Here is a 24745-nt window from a genome sequence, read left to right as displayed (position 1 = left end):
GCTCCATGCAGGGAGCCCGACATGGGACTCGATCCCGGGACTCCAGGATCATGCCCTGGGCTGAAGGCGGCGCTAAACTGCTGAGCCACCCGGGCTGCCCTTCAGCAATTCTTAAGAGAGCCCTTTGTTTTGCTGGAGTGTTCGTTGCCGATGGCCTTGCTGAAGAATTCGTGTGTTCATTACCTTTCTGATATCAAGATATTAGTGGAGAAAACTCACACCAATGCCAACTGCTTTGGACGCTGCAGGAGGTAGTTAGACCAGTAGATCTCATGGTTCCAGGCCCTTTCTCATACCTCCTTCACTATAAAACGACTGGATGCATTGTTTCTGGGAATCTGTTAAAGTATTTTTGACAGTTCGAATAATTTTTAGGAGGCTGTAGAAATAGCTTTATAAACTTCAAGGAGGACCCCGCCTACAATTCAGCCAGAGTCCCGTCAGCTTCATGACCTTACAATGTTCCATAAAAAGGTAGCTATCCCTGCCTGCACTCTTAAAAGAAAAAAAAACCCCAAAGATCTACATGAAAACTGTTTACCTGTCTTGCTCATTTCTGAATCAAAGTCCTATATTAGTGCATTTGCTTGGCACAGCAACCTCACTGTAAGGGAGGCTGGGACTTGGAGTCTGACATCTTTGGGGCAGTGGGACTGCAAATGTGAGATAATAAGTAGCCACCAAATCACATGGGCCTGATAGACTCTTCCACCTTCCCCTTTTTAGTCCAGCTCCCTGGGTTCCATAGAGCTCCTCCTCATGGAAGTCTTCCATAAACTGCCTGTTGCTGAAGGAATCTTCCTTGATGCTCTGGGCTAGGTTGGGCTGCCACACAACAAGGTCATAAGGGTTCATTTTGCTCAGCGCCGTAGCGTTAGCATCTAACGCGATGTGCTTGGCCCTCAGTAGTTACTCAATGAGTTTGTTGGATGAATATAAAGCTGTTTCTTCTCTTCTGTAAATCTAGCCTAAGGGCCCTACAACTACCCCTTCAGGCCTAACTTATAATTAGGACACATGAAATGCTGTCATATTTTGTAGATACAATGTACTTTGGACCTGTATGTTGTCTCACTGTGATGCTAAACCCACCCATGGAACGCCATTCTACTTCAGTTCAGCCCAACTGCTCAGGGCAGGCGGTATGCTGGCCATTCTTTTACACCATTTGGACTATATTTGAGATTTCGTGTGTGAAAACCTCCTCAAACAATAACAAAGCCCTCTGAACCTCACTGATTTTATGAGGCTGAGGTCATTGGGTCAGAGTCAAAGAAACCAGCTGAAAATGACAATGTCACAAATACCACCAGTAATGCCACTTACATTTATTAGATTTGCTTTGCAGTTGGAAAGGCACTTTTATATATATCATGCCATTGATCCTCAGAACAATTCCGTGTGTAAATCAGGGCGTGTATTTATTTCATCTTGCAGATGAGAACACTGAAGCTCCGTGGTGTTAAGTGACTTGCTGGAGTCTTCAACAGTGAGTAGCAGAAAATGTCAAGGTAGAGGTCTAGCCTTCCAACTCTCTTCAAGGCATTTGCCATGTTGCCATGCAGCTAGAGTGACATTGAGACACAGGATGTGAACCTTCTAGAAAGATAGGAGCGCAGAACCCTCTACCCACAGAGGAGAATGTCCCTCTTGGTCCAGCCGGGTTAGTATCATAGCACAAACAGTATGGAAGCTCGAGGCAGCACTCCAGCCAAGTGAACCGTTGCCTTGACTTCACATGCATTTGCAGAAGAGCATCTGGTTGGGAATATGAAGCTGGAGCACAGCCCACTGGTGTGCTTGTGCCCTGCGTCTCTGAGGAGCTTTCTGCCCACATGGAACAGAGCCCTAGCAGAGCCTGCAAGGGACAGAAAGAATGCTTCTGTGTGACTCAGAGACCCAATTCTGCAATTATCTGATGTCTAGTAAGCCTGGGCCTGTGCCGGCCGCCATGGGGGCAAGAGATGAATAGAACACGTCTGCGTCCCATGGTGTGTGTGGGGGCGGGGAGGGGCCGCAGGCATGGCACCAGTCTAACATGAGTTTCATCTTTTTCATTTGTGATTGTAAGCGAAGCAGCTAATAATGTGTTTTGAAGGAGCAATTTTCAGAGCTAGGCCTCCTGGCATTCTTTGGTGGTGGATACTGTTTGACTTGTGCGTGTCTGTGGACCAAGGGCACAGAGAGGTGTTGAGATGATGAGAATAGACTGCTGGCATTCCACATTGGTGTTCTTTGTCTTCTCACTTTGATTTCATTGCTAATCTTCTGCTCTGGACATGAAATATTAGCTATATTGACTATTTATTTTTATACCATGATTAAATTGAGAGATTCTCTGGGCTCCTTTAAGGCAGCACGTATAACAGGGAAAATACTGGCATGGGGGGAGAACTGTCATGCGGTATAAATCTAGTTAACTTTATTACTGAAGACAAATACTGTCACCCAAATTTAAGGTTCAGAGATATCTGAGAAATGCTCAATGTTCTTTGGCATAAATCTCCAAGTCAAACGGCTGTCACTGATCATCAAGTTATTAGCTCAAGGTTATTAGGTGTTATTAAGTGAAGAGGAGATTTATAACTGCGCCGCTGGCTCGATGTTTGCTGTAACCCAATTGATCAGATACAAATTATCTTGTATTGTGGCTTAGTAGCAAAAACATGTTTGTAGAATCTAGACTTCAGCCTCTGCCCCTCCAACCTGCTCTTCCTTGCTATCAGACCCATTTTTCTTAAGGATTTTATTTATTTATTTTGAAGAGAAAGGGAGAGAGCAGACACAAGCAGGAGGAGCAGCAGAAGGAGAGGGAGAAGCAGACTCCCTGCTGAGCAGGGAGCCAGAAGCGGGACTCGATCCCAGGACCCCAGGATCATGACCTGAGCCAAAGGTAGATGCTTAATGGATTGAACCACCCACCACCAGACCCATTTTTTTTTAAGTTTTTATTTATTTATGATAGTCACACACAGAGACAGAGAGAGAGGCAGAGACACAGGCAGAGGGAGAAGCAGGCTCCATGCACTGGGAGCCCGACGTGGGATTCGATCCGGGGTCTCCAGGATCATGCCCTGGGCTGAAGGCAGGAGCTAAACCACTGCGCCACCCAGGGATCCCCACCAGACCCATTTTTAACACTTTCTGGGGACCTGATCTTGACTTTATCCTTTGGACCTGATTTTTGTTATTTTCGCTCTGGCTCTACTTATTTTCTTCCTTCCCCTCTATCCTGATCCCTAGGGACCTACCATCTAGGCCTGGGTATAAAGTACATGTATCCAATCAAGATTAAAATAAACTGAACATAAAACGTGTTTTCTCACTCATATGTGGCTTTTAAATTTAAGCTTATTTTGAAGTAACAGCAAATGATACGTTATTATTGCTATGATTCCACCTCTAACACAAAAGCAAGGACACAGAGTATATGGATAGTAGCATACGTAGAGCCAGCCTACCTGGATTTTCAACTCACATCTATATTTATTGGCTTTGTAACTTTGGGAAAGTCACTGAATTTCTCTGGGCTCAGTCTCCTCATCTGTAAAATAGGAATGATGATGGGTTGCATTAGAAGTATTAACTTTTTTTTTCGATTTTATTTATTTATTCATGAGAGACACACAGAGAGAGGCAGAGACACAGGCAGAGGGAGAAACAGGCCCCATGCAGGGAGCCCGACATGGGACTCGATCTGGGGTCTCCAGGGTCATGCCCTGGGATGAAGGCAGGTGCTAAACCGCTGAGCCACCCGGGCTGCCCTAGTTTCTTTTTCAAAGTGAGCATATTTAAGTTTTAAAAAGTGACACATTACCGGAAAAATATTAAGTAAATACTAGTTCAGGCAGTCAAAGAATGTGGGAAAACAATAAAGCAGGGTCCTTGTATGATTATTACTGAGATACTAAGCCTCTTTCATTAGGACCCATACAAATATAAGAAGGTAGGCAGTTTTTACCTACAGTTTCCAGAGAAGGAATCGTGAGGCCCACTTCAGAACACATGGCGGGTCAATGGTAGACCTGAAGTTTGTACCCAAAGCTGTCTGATGCCACAGTTCACTCCAGTAGGTACCACTCTACCTTAGCACTTCGTGAGCCACTTTCCTAAAGCACTCTGGAATTTAGGAAATGTGGAATGGGATTCTTGAGCTTCCAGGTTCACATTACAATTCTCCCAACCTGCTCGCCGCTCTTGAATGCACCGCAAAGTCCATTGGCCGCTTTTCCAACCCCAGGGTTGGCTGTGTGTAGTAAGATGAACACTTGACAGGATGAGCACTGGGTGATATGCTATATGTTGGCAAATTGAACTCCAATAAAAAAAAAATAATAATTAAAATAAAAAATAAAAGATAAACAACTGACTGGTTGACTTGTCCTGCTCAGGTTCATCCTCCACACCGCAGTCAGAGTCATATTCTCAAAGCGTGAATTGAATTATGTCACTTCCTTGCTCAATGTCCTCCAGTGGTTTTCCAATGCACTTCGGAAAAAAGTTACCAGGCCTGATTTGTGGGCTTATCCCCAATGCTCAACTTCCATGCTTTTTTCCTCGTGCCTCCCCCAGAATCTCACTCCTTCATCATTTCCTCACTTTTCCCTTGTGCAACAATCTGTTCAAGTTTCTTCCACTGTAATAAAAGTGCTTCTTCAACCTCTGCTCCCCTCTCCCTCCCCAACCACTGCCCTGTTGCTCTTCTTCCTTTTAACTTTAAGCTTCTAGAAAGGACCATAGACATACTCTAGCAGCTGTTTTCCCTCCATGAACCACATATATACTCTCTTAGCTCCTTGTAGCGTGGCTTCAGCCTTTACCTACTCCTGAAGCTGAACCATCTCTTAAAGGTGTAATCTGAGGCAGCCACCCAAGCCAAGGGCTCTTGCCTTTCTTGACTTCTTTTTTTGAAAGATTTTATTTATTTATTCATGAGAGACAAAGAGAGAGAGAGAGGCAGAGACACAGGCAGAGGGAAAAGCAGGCTCCCTGTGGGAAGCCTGATGCAGGACTCGATCCCAGGACCTTGGAATTACAACCTGAATTGAAGGCAGATGCTCAACCAGAGTCACCCAGGCTCCCCTCCTTTCTCAACTTCTATGTCACGTTTTTGGGCTCTTTCTTCCCCTGTTCCTGACCTCTCTAGTTCTCTTTTCCTTTCCTTGTGCTCCAAATGTCCCTTCCTGTTGCCGATCCATATTTTCCCTTAACAGGCACATCCACTGTAATGACTTTATCACCTTTTTTTTTTTTTTTTTTTTTTTTACAATATCCAACTCTGAATTGTTCATGTATTCTTGCTCACATTTCTCATGCCCATTGATTTCTATGTGGAAATCCTTACTGGTTCTTCAAGCCACCTACGACTAAGCTTCCATCACACCTGCCAGGCCTTTCTAGTGCAAACCCCTGCTTCTAAGCAGGCAACTTCAAATCTCATTTCTTCTTTTAAAAAATATTTTATATAAATTCAATTTGCCAACATATAGTATAACACCCAGTGCTCATCCCATCAAGAGAAATCTCATTTAAAAAAAAAACAACCAATAATCTTACCTTTATTGCTTTGCTGTGATTCAATATCATTTCCTTATGTGCTCTCTACCCCTTTTCCAATTCTCATCATTCTTTAAGACCTGGTTTATAAAAAAAAAAAAAAAAAAAAAAAAAAAAAAAAAAAAAAAAAAAAAAAACCTGGTTTATATTCTCTCTCCTCCTCCAACTCTTCCTTGACCACAGATATACTGTAAATCTTATACCAAAGATAAATTCTTAAGGGCAGAGGCCATGGGTTCCATAACACTGCATTTTTCTCATTGTAATCATCTCCACCTCCTCTCCCCAAATTCCAACACTTTGTAAGCTTTCAAATGTTTCCTGAGCATATAAAGGAAGAAATGAAAGAAGGAAGGAGGTCAAACATTTGGGGAGCTAAAGAAGAAAATGTAATCTTGGCATACTGCTTAGTTCTACCGAGAATGATATTTGCATTATCGCAATATGGAAACATGCTTATGATTTTCAACCTTGAACCTGACCTCTAAGAAAAAAAGTAGAAGATTTAAATATAATTACATGATAGACTGTGATTGTCATCTACCTTAAGGCTGTAAAAGTGAAGATGGTTGATAGATGGTGGGAGTGAAAGTGGGGAAGCAGGAAGGAGTTACCCTCAGGTGGAAGGCGGTGGGTTTGGATTCAGACTGTCTCGTCCCCCCACCACCTTCCTGGCCTTGTGACCTGAGGGAAGGTATCCCCTAACTACCATGTCCTATTTTTCTTATTTGTAAATTAGAAATGATACCTTATAGAGTTGCTATAAGGATGAAGTAAGATAATTCATGTAAAACACAACAGTGTCTGGCAAATAGTAAATATCCAGTACATTTTAGTCATCGCTATCTTACATAGTTGAGGGAGAAGGGACAGTGTGTACAGTTGATGGAATGTGTTTTGTGTAAAGATATAAAGATAACAGAGGAACTAAAATAAAAGTAGTGAAACTTGGAGTTGGAGGAAAAAATGAGGAAAATAGAAATGAACTAAGTCTTCATATTTCAAACCAGGAGTCAAAAGACCCTATTTTAAGATATAGTGGCCCCAAATATTATTTAGAATTAGGGAAATAACCATCAGAAATTAAAAGGGAAAAGTTTACAAATGAACGCATGACTGTTGTAGGAAGGAGTAGAGAGAGGGTCTGTTGCTTTTCATTGTGATCTTTCCAGTATTTGATTTTTTTACTGGGCATGTATTATTGCGATTTTTATAAGGTAGAAACATTCATATACATACAAGTATTCGCATTTACATGGACACAAGATGCTTCAAAAAAAAGGGCAGGAGTGATCTCACGCCCTGGCATCACCTGCTGCGGCATTTTGCCAAAATGTACACACAATAAACAGGTGTGAAAGCTGCTGCCGCCTTTACCTGTTTGTGAGTGGTGGTTATTTGACACTGTTACCTTCCAAAGCAACAGGATTACCTTATTTTTAATAGAAGAGCTGAGCTGAAAGTTGTTTAACTTATGCTAACTATGTCAAGCCCATGTGTCTTTTTTCCTGTTTTTCTTTAGATTAGCCAACAGATGCTTCCTTCTTCTCTAAAAGCAACACTTGATGTTCTGAGCACTTCAAGGAAAGTGAACATACGTTGAAAATGACATTTTTCTCAGTACGGAAGAGATGATAGTGGAAAAGTCTCCAATTTACTTTGCCTCCCTTTATATCCATCAGGTTGCTGCATATTGCACGGACATATTACATCAAATGATAAACAGAAATCATATTTCAGCTGTGGTAGAAGGGTTTAGGGCTGTTTTTCACAAAACAAACTGTGAAGCAAAATGTTAGGGGTCAATCAATTATATACAAGACTTGTATAAACCCCTGGAGGGAGACAATGCTTTGAAAAGGAATTCTGCTCCTCAGTCAATTCTATTATACCTGATAGTTTGGATTTGGGTCTCTTGAAGATGCAAGTTCAAAACTAATTCCTTTAGAATATTGCAAAGTTTTGATAGTTTGGACAAGGAAACAATACCATGCTTTTTTTTTTAAAAGTGACTTATTTAGATGTAGGTTAAAACTATAAAATTCTTTTCTCAAAAAAAAATTATTTTCTCAGACACTTGTAGAACTGCATGTGTTCAGTAGGAAACTTATTGATAGATATGCATAAATCCAAGCTAGTAATTTGAAAGACACTTGGGAATTGAGCAGAGAGCTAGAAACATTAAGAACAAATCCATAAGAGAGAAACATATAAGAATGTCACACAGAAAACATCAGTGACCAAGAGAAAGCTGGATAGGTGGTACCAGAGAAATAGAAGGATTTTGCCTCTTTCCTTCCAGTTGCCTACCTCTCCCACTGATCCTAGAAAAGACCCAGAAAAAAAAATAGGTGGAAAAATGAAGAGCAAGAACAGGAGGTGGAAGGGGAACTGTTCCTTATCTCAAGTCTCATTGACTTGTATCCATTTTATAAACCTGGTTGCATAATAAAGAAAAAGAAGATAAGGGAAAGGAGGAGAAAACTCAAGTATCTTTTCTTTGGCCAAATTTTCCCAATGACCAAAAAAAAAAAAAAAAAAAAAAAAAATTACTTTGGAAATAAAAAAAAAAAAACAAATATATTTCCCTCTAGAAAAGAAAAAAAAAAAAAGAAAAAAGAACAAATCCCAGATTAAAGCTAGTATTTTATTTTACTTTACCTTCTGTGCCCTCTTTCTGGAACTCCTTCTGTGGTCTTTTAGTCAATAATTATTAACAGGTGTGAATTATACCAGTGGTTCCATGAAAACCTGGTCCCCTGACAGAAGGGTGCATTCTTTCCCCTTCCACTGATATGTGACCTCCTCCATCCTCCTTGTATCTTCTATATGAGTGAAATGCTTATCCAAATAATGGGAAAGGAAGGCTTCTGAATCTTCTTACAGACAGAGAAGCACTCAAGATCTGCACCTTGTAGGACATTTTCTACTTAAAAAGTGTGATTAACTTTAAAGCACCCGACCAGGAATAGCGAGAGGCCTAGCTATTCCATTTCTAACGTTCCCACTGATATAATGAAGCCCATACCTCCAACGCAGTTATTCAAATACCAAATTTGATTTATTGGAATCCTTTGAGTTTTGACCCCTAGTCCTCAACTTCTCAGAAATCCAAGCCTATCTATAAACCTGATTCTCTTAGGTCTGGTTTATGCATTAGATAAATATGTCAATTGCTTTTTGGATTGTGTAATTTGCCACAGGAGGTATGTAAGGGTTAGGACAAATGACTCTCTGCAGTTACACATGTCCCCACTAGATGAGGCTACCACTGCTTTTGCTCTCTCCTCTCCAGAGAGCTTGTAGTTTGGCTACTAGATAACATTAATGCGGAATTTAAAACCCTAGGGTTACTCAAGGTTGCCTTGTTTTGAGGATAAGGTGACCAGTCTATTTTGACAATTTCAATAAAATTTAGAGAGCCAAGTGTTAAAGTGCACATAGACGCCCTTATTATAGTGCACTATAATCCATGGCTTGTTTAGTTAGTAACTGCTTATTTTAAAAATATTCCCATCATCACCTACTGCACACTTATTTTGTAGCAGTTATTGGCTTAACAGAGGCACAAACATAGCACATCAGTGGAAAGAAGAAGCCTCTACTTCCTCTTAGATAAAAGTTGGGAATTAGCTTAGTAAACATATTTTCAGAAGCATAACCATGAGCCCACCTACTTTTACTTAGTGTACAGATTTATAGAGGGTAACAGGTGGATACAGAATTTTCACAGAAGTTGGTTAAGTGTCCAACTTTTGATTTCAGCTCTAGTCATGATCTCAGGGTTGTGAGATGGAACCCCACATGGGGCTCTGTGCTTGGTGCAGAGTGTGCTTGAAATTCTCTCCCTCTGCCCCTTCTCCACTCACTCTCATTTCTCACACTAGAATAGATAAATAAATCTTAAGAAAAAAGAAGAGGGTCTTAAGAACAGCAACCTAGTAGAAAGAAGGAACTGGGGGTGGGGTTTGTTAGTAGCTACATTTGTATATAAAGAACACGGTCAGATGATTCTCTGGATTGTTCAGTGAAAGAGCTGAAGGGGGTGATGAGTGTTGGGTTAGAGAGGATTAAACATAAGTGGAGTGAAAACTACTCAGTCGTCTGACCATCCACTTTGTGGAGCTACTGTAAGAGGATCAGATACTTAGCGGAATTGAAACAGTTCTGGTAAATGCAGATGGTGTCCTGGCACCTGGGAAGTCTTTGAGGGGAACCAGGGCAGAAGAGAGGGTCCTTTTATTTTTATTTATTTATTTTTTATTAATAAATTTATTTTTATGGTGTTCAATTTGCCAACATATAGAATAACACCCAGTGTTCATCCCGTCAAGTGCCCACCTCAGTGCCCGTCACCCAGTCACCCCCACCCCCTGCCCACCTCCCCTTCCACGACCCCTAGTTCGTTTCCCAGAGTTAGGAGTCTTTCATGTCCTGCCTCGAGACGGTCCTTTTAATCACAATAATGGCATACTATGTAATTGGACCAGCACTCACAGTGAAGATAACTATAAACACTGACAAAATATAAAAAACACCTTTAAAGCCTCAAAGACTAAGTTACTGAGCCAGGATTCTAGAAAGAATGGAAATCCAAGAGGCCTTTAGGGATTCTTTTGCACTAGGGGCATTTACAGGTTTGGAAACAAGAAACTGAGAGGCTAAGTTTTTGACAGCTTCCCAGGCCCAAGGGAGGCAAATTCTGAGTCCAAGACCAGCTGAGCTTAATGAGAGAGAGTAAGGCAGTCCCCGACACCCAAGAGCTCACCTGGGACTCATAGACAGGACTTGGTGTTGATCTGTTGTTGAACACAAACAATTTTGTAGAACATCATCAGACAAACCCACTCGATGTCTATGACGGTCGAAGACCAAAAAAGGCTGACTTCATAATCGTGTCTGAATTCAGGCAAAACATGAACATTGTCATCAGCACAGAAATGACCAAACACCTCCCTATCCTGACCAACAGGAGTGACTGCAGTCTCTTTACAAATTACAGCCTTAGCCTTGGTCTAATCTTCCCTCCTTATTAAGACACCCGCTTACAGAATTAGCCCCACTCCTGAGATGGTCTGAAACAAAACAAGGCCCTGCTTCATTAAGCCCTTCTCAATCACCTGACACATCCTCTAATAAGTCCTTCCCAGCATTTTCCTTCTGAGATGCCCCGGTGTCTCCACCGTGTGCATTCCCTCTTGCTGCAATGACTGGGAAAAAAAAAAAAAAAAAAAAAAAAAAAAAACCAGTTTATTTAAATGACTACTCACCTTTGTACCCATTTGGGTGGTAATTTTTTTTATTATTATTGCTATAATCTTCTTGAGCTTTGTCCTGGGACACAGTTAAGTTACTTGAAAACAATTTGATCCCTTTGGATCTTGCTTTTAAGATTTTTGAGACAGGACTGAAGCCATGCTCCATGTAGGGTGATTGCTCCTTCCTACTGAGGCAAAACCCCTCTGGGTACTCTACTTGTTGGCTTGTTGATCTTGAGGTTTTCCAGTCGGACTGGCGGACGCACACACTGTTTCTGCCTGTGTGTGGGAGCCAGGTACCATTACCTGTACTCCTTTCCAGTGGTTTGTGTCTCTGGCTTATGTATTTTCCACAAACGCAGGCGCTGATCAATGATGAGTTGAACATTCAAGGGGAACCTTTGGCAGATCTCCAAAGCACGTTCTGTGTGTGGGGGTGGGGGGTGGGGGGGTGGGGGGGGGTGGGCTCTGTCCTTTCGGTATTTTTCCCATGAACTCGAGTTTCCTTGCTTCCCCAGAATCTCAGCTGCATCTCTTCAACAGAAAATGTCTGCTGGGATCTGCCCGTGGTCTCCCTCCAGGCACAGCTGCGTGGAATCCCTTAAAGCAGTGAACTGGGACAATCTCAGGGCTGCCCTCATTTGTTTCCTTCTCTTCTGGGGTCACCGCTGCCTCCAGTTGCCTGACATTCTTTGTCTTGCAAACTGACTTATGTCCATTTTTTTTGGTTGTTCCAAGTGAGAGGATAAATCCCAAACCCTTACTCTATCTTGGCCAGAGTGGAAGTTCTTATAGACATTTAAGCTATATCTTTAAACAGCAGGAAGCCAAGAAATGTGTTTTGGTTTAATCAGTTGGTTGTGTAATTTGGAAGCATTAAAATTTCCTTTCAAAATAAAGCATTTAAGAAGCTCAGAACCCCTCTGGTTTCTTTTGCTGCCATTTTCCTGTTTGAAAATGTGCTATCAGTTATTGAGGTAATATTTAGAAAGAGTAAGAAGCACCAGAACTTTTCATTTGGCTATTAAATAAAAATTTTAAATGTGGTACAATTTCAGTTGTCTAACGTCAGGTCTGCTTAATATTCTGTTCTACTTCAGCAGTGTAAGATGTTTATTGTTACATTTTTCCGCTTTTGTTTTTAATAAACGTTGTGCACGGCATACTAAAGATAATCAATTTTTTATAAACCATCTTCCTGTCAGCTACAGGTTTAAAATTCTGACATTATGCTCTTCTCATTTTCTGTTGAAACTGAATGAGTTTAAAGGAAGCTACAGAATGTGTTTATTAGGTGGATTCCATATCCCCCACTCTCTCTCTCTCTCTATTTAGCATAGACCCTAGGTCTTTGTACTATCAGAAACTTTTTTTAGGTTAAAAATATTAAAACCATATTATAGATTTTGCCTTTATTTATTTGAAAATAAATAGAGGCATAGCAATAATTCTGTGAAGAACTTTCGACAGATTTTCAGAGATCCTTTTGAAAAGAGATGGAAGACAGAAGAGGAAGTGGTTTTCAAAACTGTAAGTTGGTTGGGTTTTCAGAGTGACAGCATCAAGTATTGATAAAGGTCAAGCTGTACCTATGTTAAGGGCAGAACATTCAGCAGCCACACTAGCAAAACAGAAGGGGAACAGGGAGATTCAGGAACATGTCATCTGTCTGGAGGCTATTTATCAGTTAGTTTATCCTGAAATCTCCCCACCTACAATATAGGCAGCATTAGGAAATAATTTTTAAGGCATTTGAGCACCTCAAGTATTGTCCAACTGGCTTTATCTGTTCATTTTTCAACTTGCAGCACTTTTTAAAAGATTTATTTATTAATTTGGGAGAAAGAGAGGGAATAGGGGAGAGGAGCAGAGGGAGAGGGAGAAGCAGACTCTTCACTGAGCCGGGAGCCCCATGTGGGAGGTGGGGCTGGATCTCAGGGGCTTGATCATGGGGTCTCCACCGTGGGAGCTCCATCCTAGGACCCTGAGATCAAGACCTGAGCCGAAGTTCAGACTCTTAACTGACTGAGAATGAGCCCCTCCATGAAGCCCCCAGCTTGTAGCACTTTAGAAGGAACAATCTTGGCCCTAGGGTGGAGGTTGGGGATAGTTGAAGGTAACAATAGAGAGTAAATAAAAATCTGACAATACTAGAGGAAGTGAAATAAGCTTTGTAGAGTACTCACAAGAATTCAGAAAGATATAGCAACACAAGATTATTTATTAGATCTCATTGGCCTCAAGGGTAGCATTTTATTACAAAATAACATAATCACTGATTATCATCAAGGTAGAAAACCTGTAAACAACTTGTAAAACATTTATAAACTGATTTTCACATATGATCTCAAATTGATTCTGACATTGACAATAACCCTCTGTAATAATTAAGGGAAGTATTATTGTCTCTAAATTGGACATAAGGAAGTGACTTATTTTAAGAAGATGGCAAGTTCGATTGTCTTGATTCTAGGTCCAGTTTGTAATAATAATAAAAACCTTGAGTCATTAATGTTTAAATCTGTTGAGAACACCCTAGGGGGAATGGAAACCTCTACAATATTTTTGAGAAATGTTTCCATTTAAAAACTAGTAAAAATCTTTGAACTAAAGTAAGTTTCAACTCTTGGGAAAAATAATTTTACCTCATTCATTGTCACTTGTTTGTCGGCCTATAGGTACACAATACCCTGTGAGGTGCAGGGAAGAGGTGGAGGCGTGGTGTTTGGCCCCTAGCCTACAAGAAATGATTGTTTAAGGAAGAATATGAAGCACAAACCTGTTAACATAAGATATGGGCGGGTAGCACTAACTGAACAAGTGCCTGTAGATAGGGACTGGAAGGGGGCATGTGTCACTTCCAAGGTGGCATTTGCCTTGTGATAAGTAGGTTTACCTAGAGGACGTTGAGAGAGATCTATTGCACATAGAGTGTAGCTCCAGGAAGATGAGGAGATACTGGGCACATCCATCAATGCAAAGCTCCCTTGTCTGCCTGAAGCATGGAGCAAGTACAGGACAATCTGAAAGAAAAATTTTAAAAATGGAAAATATTGAAAATACATTCACTCAGCCAGCAGATATAAACAGATAGGCCAGGCTCTGCTCTAGGCTCTGGGCATTCAGCAGTGAGCAAAGTAGACAAACTCCCTGCCTGCAAGAAGCTTACGTTCTGGTGGAGAGACAGATCAAGCAAACAAATCAATACATCATGTAGTATCAGAAGTTGACAAATACTAAGAAGGAAAAAATTAAGCAGGCTGAGGTGATAGAAGCTGGGAGGTGGCAGGCGGGGGCGGACTCAGGTAGGAGTGCTCTTTTAGAGAGAGCCAATGGGGAGAGTTTGAGCGAGGACAGTTCAGAAGCCCAGGGTAAAGTGAAAGAGTGAGATTTATGAATTCCCTGGGCCACAAACATCCCATAGCTTATTCTGTTATCAGGAAAAAATTAATTAGAAACCCTATTTGATGAGAAAGAGTTCTAAGTAATAAGCTACGAAGCCCCCTGGACCTTACTCAACTTTGTTGTCTAGGATTCTGCAGCCCGATCCTGGAACCCTGTTTCCTCATCTCCCCCATCCCTTCTGTTCTCGTGGGCAGAGAGGAGTTCTGAGAACACACACACTGAGCTGGGCCCTGTGACAAGGAATGTCGCCAAAGTACCCCCCGCTTCCTCTCCATCCTTTGCCCCGTCCCTCCCCTGCTGCAGCATTAGATACCTAAGAGTTGGCCTTCGGTTCCTCCTCTTCTTTGGCCCCCTTTTCTGCACTCATCTGTTTCCAGCCGACTTCCCCACGCCACGGTGCCCCTCTAGCTACAGGAAATGCCATGCTGAGGGGCTCCATTCAACCCTGTGCCTCTAGCCCTCGGTGTAGGCTACCTCCTAGACTTTTGCTCCTCTGCTTTATCAAATTGTTTATCCAAGTTGACATGAAAAAACATAGAAAAAAGAAAAAAAATTAAAGTTTGAGAGTTAACTAGGATCTAATAATAGCAGCACTTGAATTGAATGCTGAGCCAAAGGACAGGCTGCAAAATCAAATGTATGGCAGGACAAAGTACAAACACCAGAATATGAGGAAGGTGTGTAAGATGACAAAAGCCAAGCTGGTTTTATTTCACTTGAGAATAACACCTGTGTGGGCCTTTAATGCCCTAGGATCTAAACCAAACACCTGGACAGAGCATCAGAAGGCCCATGTGGCACATAGGCTGCCAGTTGGCCCCCCACGGTCTCCACGTGGGTACCTGCCTCTCTGTGTACATAGGAGGAAGCCACAGAAAGTTTTAAGCAGGGGGGTGACATGATCAAGCGGTAGTGCAAAGGATGAATCTGGCATCAGACCAGGCCTTGAGGAGTCCAGGAGACTTGTTTGAAGGCCATTGTGAGGAGCAAGGGGGACCTAGACGACTTGAATGGCTCTGAGAATTCTTTAAACTTTGGATACAAAGAGATTGAAAGCAAAGGATCAAAAGGACTTCGCAACAACCTGGAGAGGGGGCAGGATCAAAATAGGTCTATGGTCCAATCACAGATGATGGAGGAGGGCTTGAAGCAAGACAAAGTCTTGTGCTTTTGGACTAAAGCTCTTGTCTGAAGCCCCATTCGTCTTTACCATAATGAACCAGCCAGTGCTGTAATCAGGAAGTATGCAAAGTTCTGGGTCTTACCAGAACAGAAAGTGAAATCAAAAGCACCTTCCCTTTCACTCAAATCTGCAACAGCATGGAGTAAGGTAACATATCAATATTTCTCTTCAATTTTGTCTTAAAGCTCAGAATTTTTCAGTGAGAATGATTGATTACTAGAACTTAAGCTACAAAAAATGCTAGATTGAGGAGCTCTTGTGATGTAAGGTGAGGCCTGGGGGAAGGGAGCGAATCTGGCACTACTGCCTTGCAAAGTATGTGAGGTTAAGGTTGGGAGTTGATTTAAGAATCCCTCTGCTTTACTGACTCACTCTCTTTCAGAGATCTTTTAGCCTTTCCCAGACATTTGCTGCAATTCCTGTCTTGGATCGCAGGATGTTTTTGTTCACTGCAGTGCTCTTGGATGTAAAGGAAAGTCCCCGAGACCAAGGGTCAAGGACTATATATTCATCCCCATTTTGCTTGAAATTTCCCATGTGATTTTGGGAAAGTCACTTACTCTTAGGTTCCTTATCCAGACACCAAAGATTTCTATCAGCCGGCCTTTCAAGGGCTGTATGAATAAATAGCAAGGCCTTTTTCTCCAGTCTTGACCAATGAAATACAGCTTTCTTGGAGTGTGTCTGCTACAAGTAGGGACAGAACTAATCCTTAATTTATGCCAGATAATTCAAGTAATAATAATCACAATAATAATTTAATAGTTAACATTCATTATGTGCTTTGTATAGGCTAGTTGCGGCGCTATATCAAATTCTTCCTATGAGTTATTTCATTTAATCTTCCTAAGATGAGGATAGTATGATTATTACACTATTTTATAAGGTTAGAAAACTTACACTCAAAAAATAAAAAAAATTGGGCAGCCCAGGTGGCTCAGCGGTTTGGCTCAGCGGTTTGGCACAGCCTTCGGCCCAGGGTGTGATTCTGGAGACCTGGGATCAAGTCCCATGTGGGGCTCCCTGCATGGAGCCTGCTTCTCCCTCTGCCTGTGTCTCTCATGAATAAATAAATAAAATCTTTAAAAAAAATTGTCCAAAAATCATATAGGTAAGTGCATTGGAACTAGTATTAGAATCCAAGCACTCTGATTCCCAAGCTCATGACTTATCAAATAAGCAATTATTCAAACATTTTCATTTTTAAAACATTCAGAAATTTGAGGTAATAGACCAATTATGGTTTTGTGTTTTAGAGGTTCTTGGAACACTAAGGTTTAGTAGCTGTAATTTTTTTTTTCAAAGATTTATTTATTTGGGGACAAAGAACATGAAGGAGGAGGGGCAGAGGAAGAGGGAGAGAGACTCTCCAGGAGACTCCTTGCTGAGTGTGGAGCCCAATGGGGGGCTCGATTTCAAGACCCTGGGATCATGACCTGAGCTGAAACCAAGAGTCAGACACTCAACCGAAAGAATCCTTCAGGTGCTCCTAGCCGTAATATAATGCTTACCTAAAAAAGATAGGAAAAATGTCATTATCTTTTTTTTTTAAGATTTTATTTATTTATTCATGAGAGACACAGAGAGAGGCAGAGACACAGGCAGAGGGAGAAGCAGGCTCCCTGCAGGGAGCCCGACGTGGGACTCGAGGATCATGCCTTGGGCCAGAAGCAGGTGCTCAACCACTGAGCCACACAGACATCCCTCATTATCTTTTTAATGAAAAAATTTTCCCCAGCTTATTGAAGTATAACTGACATTATATTATTATATAAGTTTAAAGTGTACGACGTATTGATTTGATACATTACATATTACAAAATGATTACCACCATTGCATTAGCTAACACCTCCATCCCATCCCATAATTACCATTTCTTTCTTGTGGTGAGAAAGTTACAGATCTACTCTTTTGAGAATACACTGAGAATCTACTCAACATTCAAGTACAAGATACAGTATGATAATCTACAATCACTGCTGTACATTAGATCCCTAGAACTTGTTAAATCGTTTTGTGCCCATTTCCCCCACTGCACAGCTCCTGGTAACCACCACTCTACTCTGTTTCTCTGAGCATTGCTTTTGTAGATTCTACACATACATGATATACGGTATTTATGTGTCTTTCTCTGTCTGACTTATTTCACTTGTCCTTAATGAAATAATACATAAATATTCTAAGAATATTAGAAACTCAAACTTTTTTCCTGTATCTTTTGATGTTTTGGAAATATATGAAGGGTAAACACTGAACTTGACCAGCATCCTTTCCACCAACAGCCATAGAATAAAGCCATTCAGATGATGCTATTCATTGAAAGAGGTGAAGTTCAACACCATTAATAATTATACCTGGTGTCCAAAGAACATAGAGTTTCATAGTGACTCAAGACAAAATAGAGACCACCTGTGCAGCTTATTTTCAGGTGTCCAGGATACAGCTAGAATGATGTAGCCAAATGTTAAAAACATTTAAACATTAATTCACTAAATCATTAGTGAATTCATTAGTGAATTCATTAATTCTTCATTAAACATAATTCACGCAGTGAATTTATATACCTGCCTTATGTTTATTGCATAAGAATGCAGAGGGAATTCTATACATGCAGTTTTAAGGCAGAGTCCTTTCTTTCATTTGGCCTCTACAGGACTTTTTTGTAATAACTAAATGATAGCTCAATTTCTACTTTATTGTGTGGTTATTTAGCTTGATCCTAACAGCAGGTTTTCTCCATTCACAAACATAGTTTTACTTTTTAAAGATTTATTTATTAATTGAATTCTTTTTCTACATGCTATAAATGTTTTCTTTTTCCTCCTAGGTCAAATCCATCTTTGAAACATATCATTCGGATCCTGTGTGATGTAACTGGAGCTAGTACAGTGCTGTAGAGAATTATGCAATTTAGCCTGGATATTAATTTGTTCTGGAGAATGATTTAGTATCCATTTGTCTACAATGGCTAATTCATGCAGAAAACTGATATTTAATATTTACATGGGATTTTACTGCTCAGCCATCTTGCCCAAAATATGCATTTGTTCTCAATTTTCAATGTCATCTATTGATCTGTTAAATACAGACCCTGGGGCTTTCCCAGTAGCCACCAGTGGGGAACCATTTCCTTGGAATAAGCTAAGGCTCCCCAGCATGGTCGTTCCCCTCCACTATGACCTCTTGGTCCATCCAAATCTCACCTCTCTGGACTTTGTTGCATCTGAGAAGATTGAAGTCCTGGTCAGAGATGCAACCCAATTTATCATCTTGCATAGCAAAGATCTTGAAATCATGAATGTCATCCTTCAATCAGAGGAAGATCTGAGATACAGGAAACCAGGGAAAAGGCTGAACATTTTGCATTATCCTGCTCATGAACAAATTGCACTGTTGGTTCCAGAGAAACTTATGGCTGATTTGAGATACTCTGTGGCAATTGATTTCCAGGCCAATTTAGCCAACGGTTTTGAAGGATTTTATAAAAGCACATACAGAACTCATGGTGGTAAAACAAGGTAGGACATTGCTCTAGCTGTTTAGTCTCTTGTGATACTTTCCTTATGGGTGACATCTGTTTGCCAGGAGCCCATTTCAGCAGTCTTTTATGAAAAGTTTAATAAACTGTGAGAAACTTGGAAGAAGCAGCAGCTCTGCGATTTATTAAGGAAATCTCAATAAAGATGGGAACACAAAATGCAGAGGCATAAACAACTAGAGGGAGAATGACTAGGACAGATGAGTATGTGACTGTGTTGAGACAGGTATATTCATGTGCTAGGGAGAAGGACTGTCCTGGCACAGAAAGCTGAAATAGGGAAGGCTTCTCAAAGGAGGTGAGTCCTGATCTGGAACCAGAAGGAAATGCAAGTGAGATTTGGGCTGAGAGAAAGGAAGTGAGAATGTGTGTACATTGCCCAGGAAACAGCATGACTCAAATCCAAGAGGCAGGAACAAGTCTGTTTGGAGAAATGAGAAATATGGATTGACCGGCATGGATAAGGACAGTGACAAAGGAGAGAAGTAGAGTATAAAGGAGTCAGATCATGCAAAGACTTTGAACCTCTTGTAGGGAGGTTAGGCTTTTCCTCCAGTGCAGTAGGAATTCTCAGGAGCTTCTGGTCTGAGGTATGCTCCATAAAGCTCAAGTATATGTTGAGAGTACATTATAGAGAGGGGGAGAGGGGACATAGAGGACGGCAATTATTTAGGAGGCCGTTCCAGTGATGTGAGCAAGAAGTGAGGGTGGCTTGAGCCAGGCTAGTGGCAGTGCTTATGGAGTCAAGTGACTGAACTTGGCATTTGTTTTGGAGGGTAAAACGGAATTTTCTGATAGTTATGTGAAATTAGAGAAAGAGAAGCATCAGTGATGCTTTATAGAGTGGATGCTTTGGTTGCCCATGGCCAGGGTCCATCTGGGAGGGAAGAGGAGTCTGGTTTCAGTACTTTCCCACCTTTTATCAGTGACACTCAACAGCCAGTTAGAGAAACCCAAATACAGTGGCTTAACCACAGAGGAGGCCATTATTTTCTCATGCAACAGGAAGTCCAGAAACAGGACAGCCCAGGTTTGCTACAACCCTCTTCCGTGCTATCTGGGACCCAGGCTGCTTCTATCTTTCTGCTCAGCACCCCTGGCATGTGGCTTTCCTCCTAATACAAAATGATTTCTGCACCTCTAGGCATCAAGTCCACATTGTAGGAAGGGGGTGGGGGGTTGGGGGAGAGAAAAAGACAAAAAGAAACATTTCAGCTGAATATTTTACAAAGTTTTCCCACTCATTGACTTTAACCAGGCCAGAATGAGTTATATTGCTCCACCAAGTTGCAAGAGAGTCTGAAGAGGTGATTCTTTTATCTGGACACATTGTCTTCTTGAGTAAAATCAGGATTTCATTGGCACTGGAGAAGGGGAATGAGTGGGTGACTTTAGCAATGTCTGCTACATATCTCTTCTTTCCCGCCTTAGGTGCTCACTACCCTCTGGGGACTCATGTGCCGTCCCCCTCCCCTGCCTAGTCCCCAGAAGTCCACTTAGGGGAGTTCTTTAGGCCCATGTCTTTGCCCCTCCCCTTGGGGACACCCCCTCAATGCAACCTCATTTCTCATGGGTCTAATCTCAGCCAGCATAGTGCCAGATGGGGAATTTATTATCAATTTTCCTCACTTAGGCAACATGTGACCAGTGTGGCTTTTTCATTTTTTGAAGTGACAAAGCCTTCACCCCAAAGAAGTACTTTTTAAGGATATTATTTTGGGAGATGTGGGAAATTGGGAGGGGAGGGGAGGATTTTTTTGAGTACAGCTCTTGTAACTAACCTCAGGCTATTTGTGACTCTTCTTAAGATTAATTAGTTCTCTTCATACTCAATCACATAGTAGGTCTAACACATAGGATGATTTGCAGGACAGCGTCAAGAGACTCATGAATCTCTCTCTCTCTCTCTCACACACACACACACACTCACACGCACACACACACACACACACACACACGACTTAACCTAAAATATAGAATAATCCAGTCAACATAGTTCTTTGAGAAGCAAGAAATCACTACTTTGCATGCAGAGCTAAAACTAATTGTGCAAGTAGCAGAAAAATTGAATTTTTCACTTTCCCAATATAGACTTACTATAAACAAAAGTTCACAGCAGTGAAAATTCTTCTGGGCATGTGGAACTCTTTTATTCTTGTAGTAGCTGCTACCAAATCCAAATAAAGCCGGAAGTTCCAAGCAAATCGTTTTGATCCCCAGCCTCATTCTCCAATCTATATTATAGAAACAAAGTGAATCGAGGCACAATTATCCTGACAACTCCTCTTCTTTCCCTCCTGGGCCTTCACCTTTATCTCTTCTCCTTCTCTAACAAAACTCTGCACTCTAGGTTTGTTTCTTAATTGAAGCCTAAAGTCCAAAGAATACGTCTATAATTATACAATTTCAGGCATTATCAAGGTGATAAGGTAGAGAGATTTGTCAGAATAACTATGTATCTATTATAGTCTGTGGACTGGAGCTACTTTGCTGGAAAGCAGAGAAAACTAGAAGTTTCTGGGAGTTAGACTCTGTGCCCCACCCCCCTACCCCCCCCACCCCCGTGGGGTACAGAATATGAAATCCCAGCTCCTTGCTTCCGACAGGGGAAAACTCAAAGGTGTAGTTTCCATTCCAGAGCTCCCCAGAGTGCAGGCTGAAGCTGGATCCAGCCTGGCTTTTTCTTCTGTCCTCTCCTGTTTCCCTCGCTCCTTACCTACCTCCTTAGCATCTCCTGGGGGGCATGCTTTTAATAAAGCAGGGCCTGCTTCCTGAGAACACAACCTAAGACATCCCTGATATTCACAGTACTCAAATCTCCAACTGAAGCCCCCTCCTTAGGGATGGTCCTTACCCACTAATAATCGTAGTCACTTTTGGCATCAAATTGATGGGGCGTGCCTATTTCATTTAGCAGCTGAGTTACTGAAAGTCTCTGATCCTTGTCAACTACGAGTATGAAGGAGGTCATGTAAGTGGACTGTGCAGCACTGTGCATTATTCATGATTGGCAGCCACCAAACACAATTTTACCCCTGTTTTATTTAAGAAGACAGCCTAGATTCACTAAGATGATGGTTTGAGAAGTCAAATATATCACCTCCAGGATTGATAACCTGTGTCCTGATGGCATAGTGCATTTCTTTTCTTGGTTTCACTTGCAAATTCTGGCCGGTGGTTTCTTAACTTCACAGAATAATTGCAGTAACGGATTTTGAGCCAACTGGAGCACGGATGGCTTTCCCTTGTTTTGATGAACCACTGTTTAAAGCCAAATTTTCCATCAAGATAAGAAGAGAAAGTGGACACGTTGCACTCTCCAACATGCCAAAGGTATTGTCACTTTCAGAAACTTTGGGGGAATCATCGCAAGTTGACCCTTGGTCTTTGTATTTATTTATTTATTTATTTATTTATTTATTTATTTATTTATTTATTCATTCATTCATTCATTCATTTATTTATATTTCCTGTTTTCAAATTTCAGCCGTTATTTATTTTTTTTATCCACTTACATATTCTATAATAACCCCAATCCTTCTAGATTTTAACATCATTCTGTGTGAGGCATTGTTATACCAGAAGTTAAAAAAAAACACAAAGTGATTTATATTTTATTTGTATTCATATGGAAACAATGTTCCTTTTAAATCTGTGTTACTTGGCTAGGGATGAAATTCAGAACCACCCAGACAGAGCAGCACTTCTCAAACTTTAATATTCGGATGAGTCATCTGAGGATCTTGTTAAAATTTAGATTCTGATCCAGCTTGGAATGAGGCTCAAAGTGCTGGCTTTTTAACAAGCTCCCAGGTGATACCACTGCTGCTGGTCCAGGCATCACATTTAGAGCGGGAAGGATCTAGAGAACCCTGCCTGGGCTCGACCCTGGAAATTCTGAGCTAGTGATCTCTGATCTCTGATGAAACTTAGAAATTCTTTTTTTTTTCTTTTAAGTTCCATGGGTAACTCTTAAGATCGTCTGTGAAATTCATCTATTGTAGCCATATACTTTTTTTTTAATTGAAAGAGACACTTGAACATTTTATTTGGACTCAAAATTCAGAGACTCAGAAAGATACAGCAGGCTGTGGGCCTCATTTGATATTTCCTCACTAATGATGTGCTTGCCATTTGTGATGTTGGACAAAAAATATAAAATATTTCTCAACCACTGCTTGGAAAGTGAGACAAAATTAGAGACTATTCTGATTGTTCTTCAGCAAAATGAGCAGCCCAGAAAGCAGCCGGGCCATCACAAGCCAGCAAGGGGCCCTACCGCATTTTTCTCTCTGCCCTCCACAGAGATGGGCCTCTATGGATGAAGGGGAGAAATGAGTCGATAACATGAGACACTGAATTTCCCTAGATTTCTGTTTCATGCTGGTAAAGGTATTTGCTCTGATACACTGGCAGAGCAGATCAAGGGGGAAAGTGACAATACTCCATGTGACACATATCCTAGTTTTTCCCCGATCACACGGACAGCAATTTAATCAGCCCACTCGTTTCAGGGTAAAAATGATCCTCTACTTGGAACTCCAAGTCTGCTTTCTAACTAAACGTTCATTTAAGGGCAGCTCAGTCTCTTTCCCGGCAGCTTTTAATTAATGTCATTTTTCCTATGAACAATCATGGAAGGTAATAAAAATATACTTATTGAAGCCTTTTAATTAAAATGCGGTGCAAATATAATTGCCATTTCATTATATGAGAATTTGGGTTTTTTATCTTTAGAATCCTCCAGCCATTTCTCATATTTAAGACAAATAAGTGAATATTTCAAAAATGTTTTATGCAATCCTTGAATACTTGCATTGCCTCAACTGACTTGTTCAGTTCTTTGGATCGTGCCTTTTCCAGCAAATACTGGCTTGACTTTCTGCTTCTCACCGACATGCCCAACCCAGGCTCTCTCAAAGTTGGCCGAAAAAGGGCAACTGAAGAAATGCCACAATCGTACACTCTGGCCAATCGCTGTAGCAATTAAGTTGGGTTATGGATTGGTGAGAAGAAGCAACACATGCTAAGTTCTCAATCTGTTTAGTTAAGAATACAAGATTTCAAGGAAGCGAGGTAGCCAGCTAAGTTCTACTAGAGGCAGCCTATCTTTGGGGCCTCTCTTTGTTCCCTTCATTCCTTAAAGGAACACACACCTGCTGGCGACACTTGCTATGTAAGTAAAGTCCTGCCAATATTGAGAAACAGCTAAATCCTTGTCTAGCAACAAGTGTTCCCTACTTGGAGATTACATCATCATCCTGGAAGAACATACACTAACACCTCATACGCTTCCATTTAAGGCAATGTTAATCTACACGGGTTGTTCCCAGTTCCTGAACAAAACTCAGCCTCCATGGGCTACATCTGCATCTGGAGGGAGAACACAGAGGGATCGCCCATTTGTCTCCTAACCACTCCTGCCACCAGTGTCTAGTGTCACAGACTCTCATTCTCCCGTAGTCCCACAGCCTTCCTCCTCCTTCCCTCCCAGCTCTAACACCCTAGCCCTATTTTTTTTTTTTTTTTTTTTTACAGAGTTTGTTCCTAAGACTACGGTCATAAGGCCCTCTCCCCGGCCTCTGCCATAATCCTCACCTCTGTAGAAATATGTGCTCATAGAATTCTGGTTGAGTCAGACTCCTAAAAAAAAAGAGATTGTTTTTCTGCAAAGTTAACTTGTAGGATATATAATATGATATATATATATCATAGTCCAGTATATACTGCCACCTTTTTAAAAGTATTTGGTCAGTGTCTTCTGCTTTATTAAAACTTTGGACCTCATTTTTTAAAAAATAGAA

At 41.2% G+C, this 24745-nt stretch overlaps 1 protein-coding gene and 1 long non-coding RNA gene across 7 annotated transcripts in view; one reads left to right on the top strand and one right to left on the bottom strand.

Moving 5' to 3' along the window:
* Nucleotides 1-1313: 1313 nt before the first annotated feature.
* The window catches only part of LOC118354275 (uncharacterized), a 31587-nt gene continuing 8155 nt past the window's right edge, over nt 1314-24745 (bottom strand). The window contains exons 3-10 of one of the 5 annotated variants that reach the window (XR_004814473.2): nt 24540-24584; nt 21039-21175; nt 18607-18727; nt 13711-13837; nt 10677-10766; nt 10325-10455; nt 3462-3544; nt 1314-1565 (exon numbers count right to left, since the gene is read on the bottom strand). This is a non-coding gene — a long non-coding RNA (uncharacterized LOC118354275). The remainder of the gene's footprint in view (nt 1566-3461; nt 3545-10324; nt 10456-10676; nt 10767-13710; nt 13838-18606; nt 18728-21038; nt 21176-24539; nt 24585-24745) is intronic. The other 4 variants (XR_004814472.2, XR_004814479.2, XR_004814474.2 and 1 more) reach the window with 4 other exon arrangements.
* Nucleotides 15487-24745, top strand: part of ERAP2 (endoplasmic reticulum aminopeptidase 2) — a 40016-nt gene continuing 30757 nt past the window's right edge. The window contains exons 1-3 of one of the 2 annotated variants that reach the window (XM_025437806.3): nt 15487-15549; nt 18231-18921; nt 22136-22274. In XM_025437806.3, the coding sequence (XP_025293591.3) occupies nt 18368-18921; nt 22136-22274 (693 nt within the window). In that variant the 5' untranslated portion in view covers nt 15487-15549; nt 18231-18367. The remainder of the gene's footprint in view (nt 15550-18230; nt 18922-22135; nt 22275-24745) is intronic. The other variant, XM_035714555.2, reaches the window with a different exon arrangement.

Source organism: Canis lupus, chromosome 3, assembly GCF_003254725.2.
Source record: "Canis lupus dingo isolate Sandy chromosome 3, ASM325472v2, whole genome shotgun sequence".
NCBI classification, from domain to species: domain Eukaryota; kingdom Metazoa; phylum Chordata; class Mammalia; order Carnivora; family Canidae; genus Canis; species Canis lupus.
The sequence above is the reverse complement of the archived record's forward strand: the minus strand, read 5'-3'. Positions and strand labels throughout refer to the sequence as shown.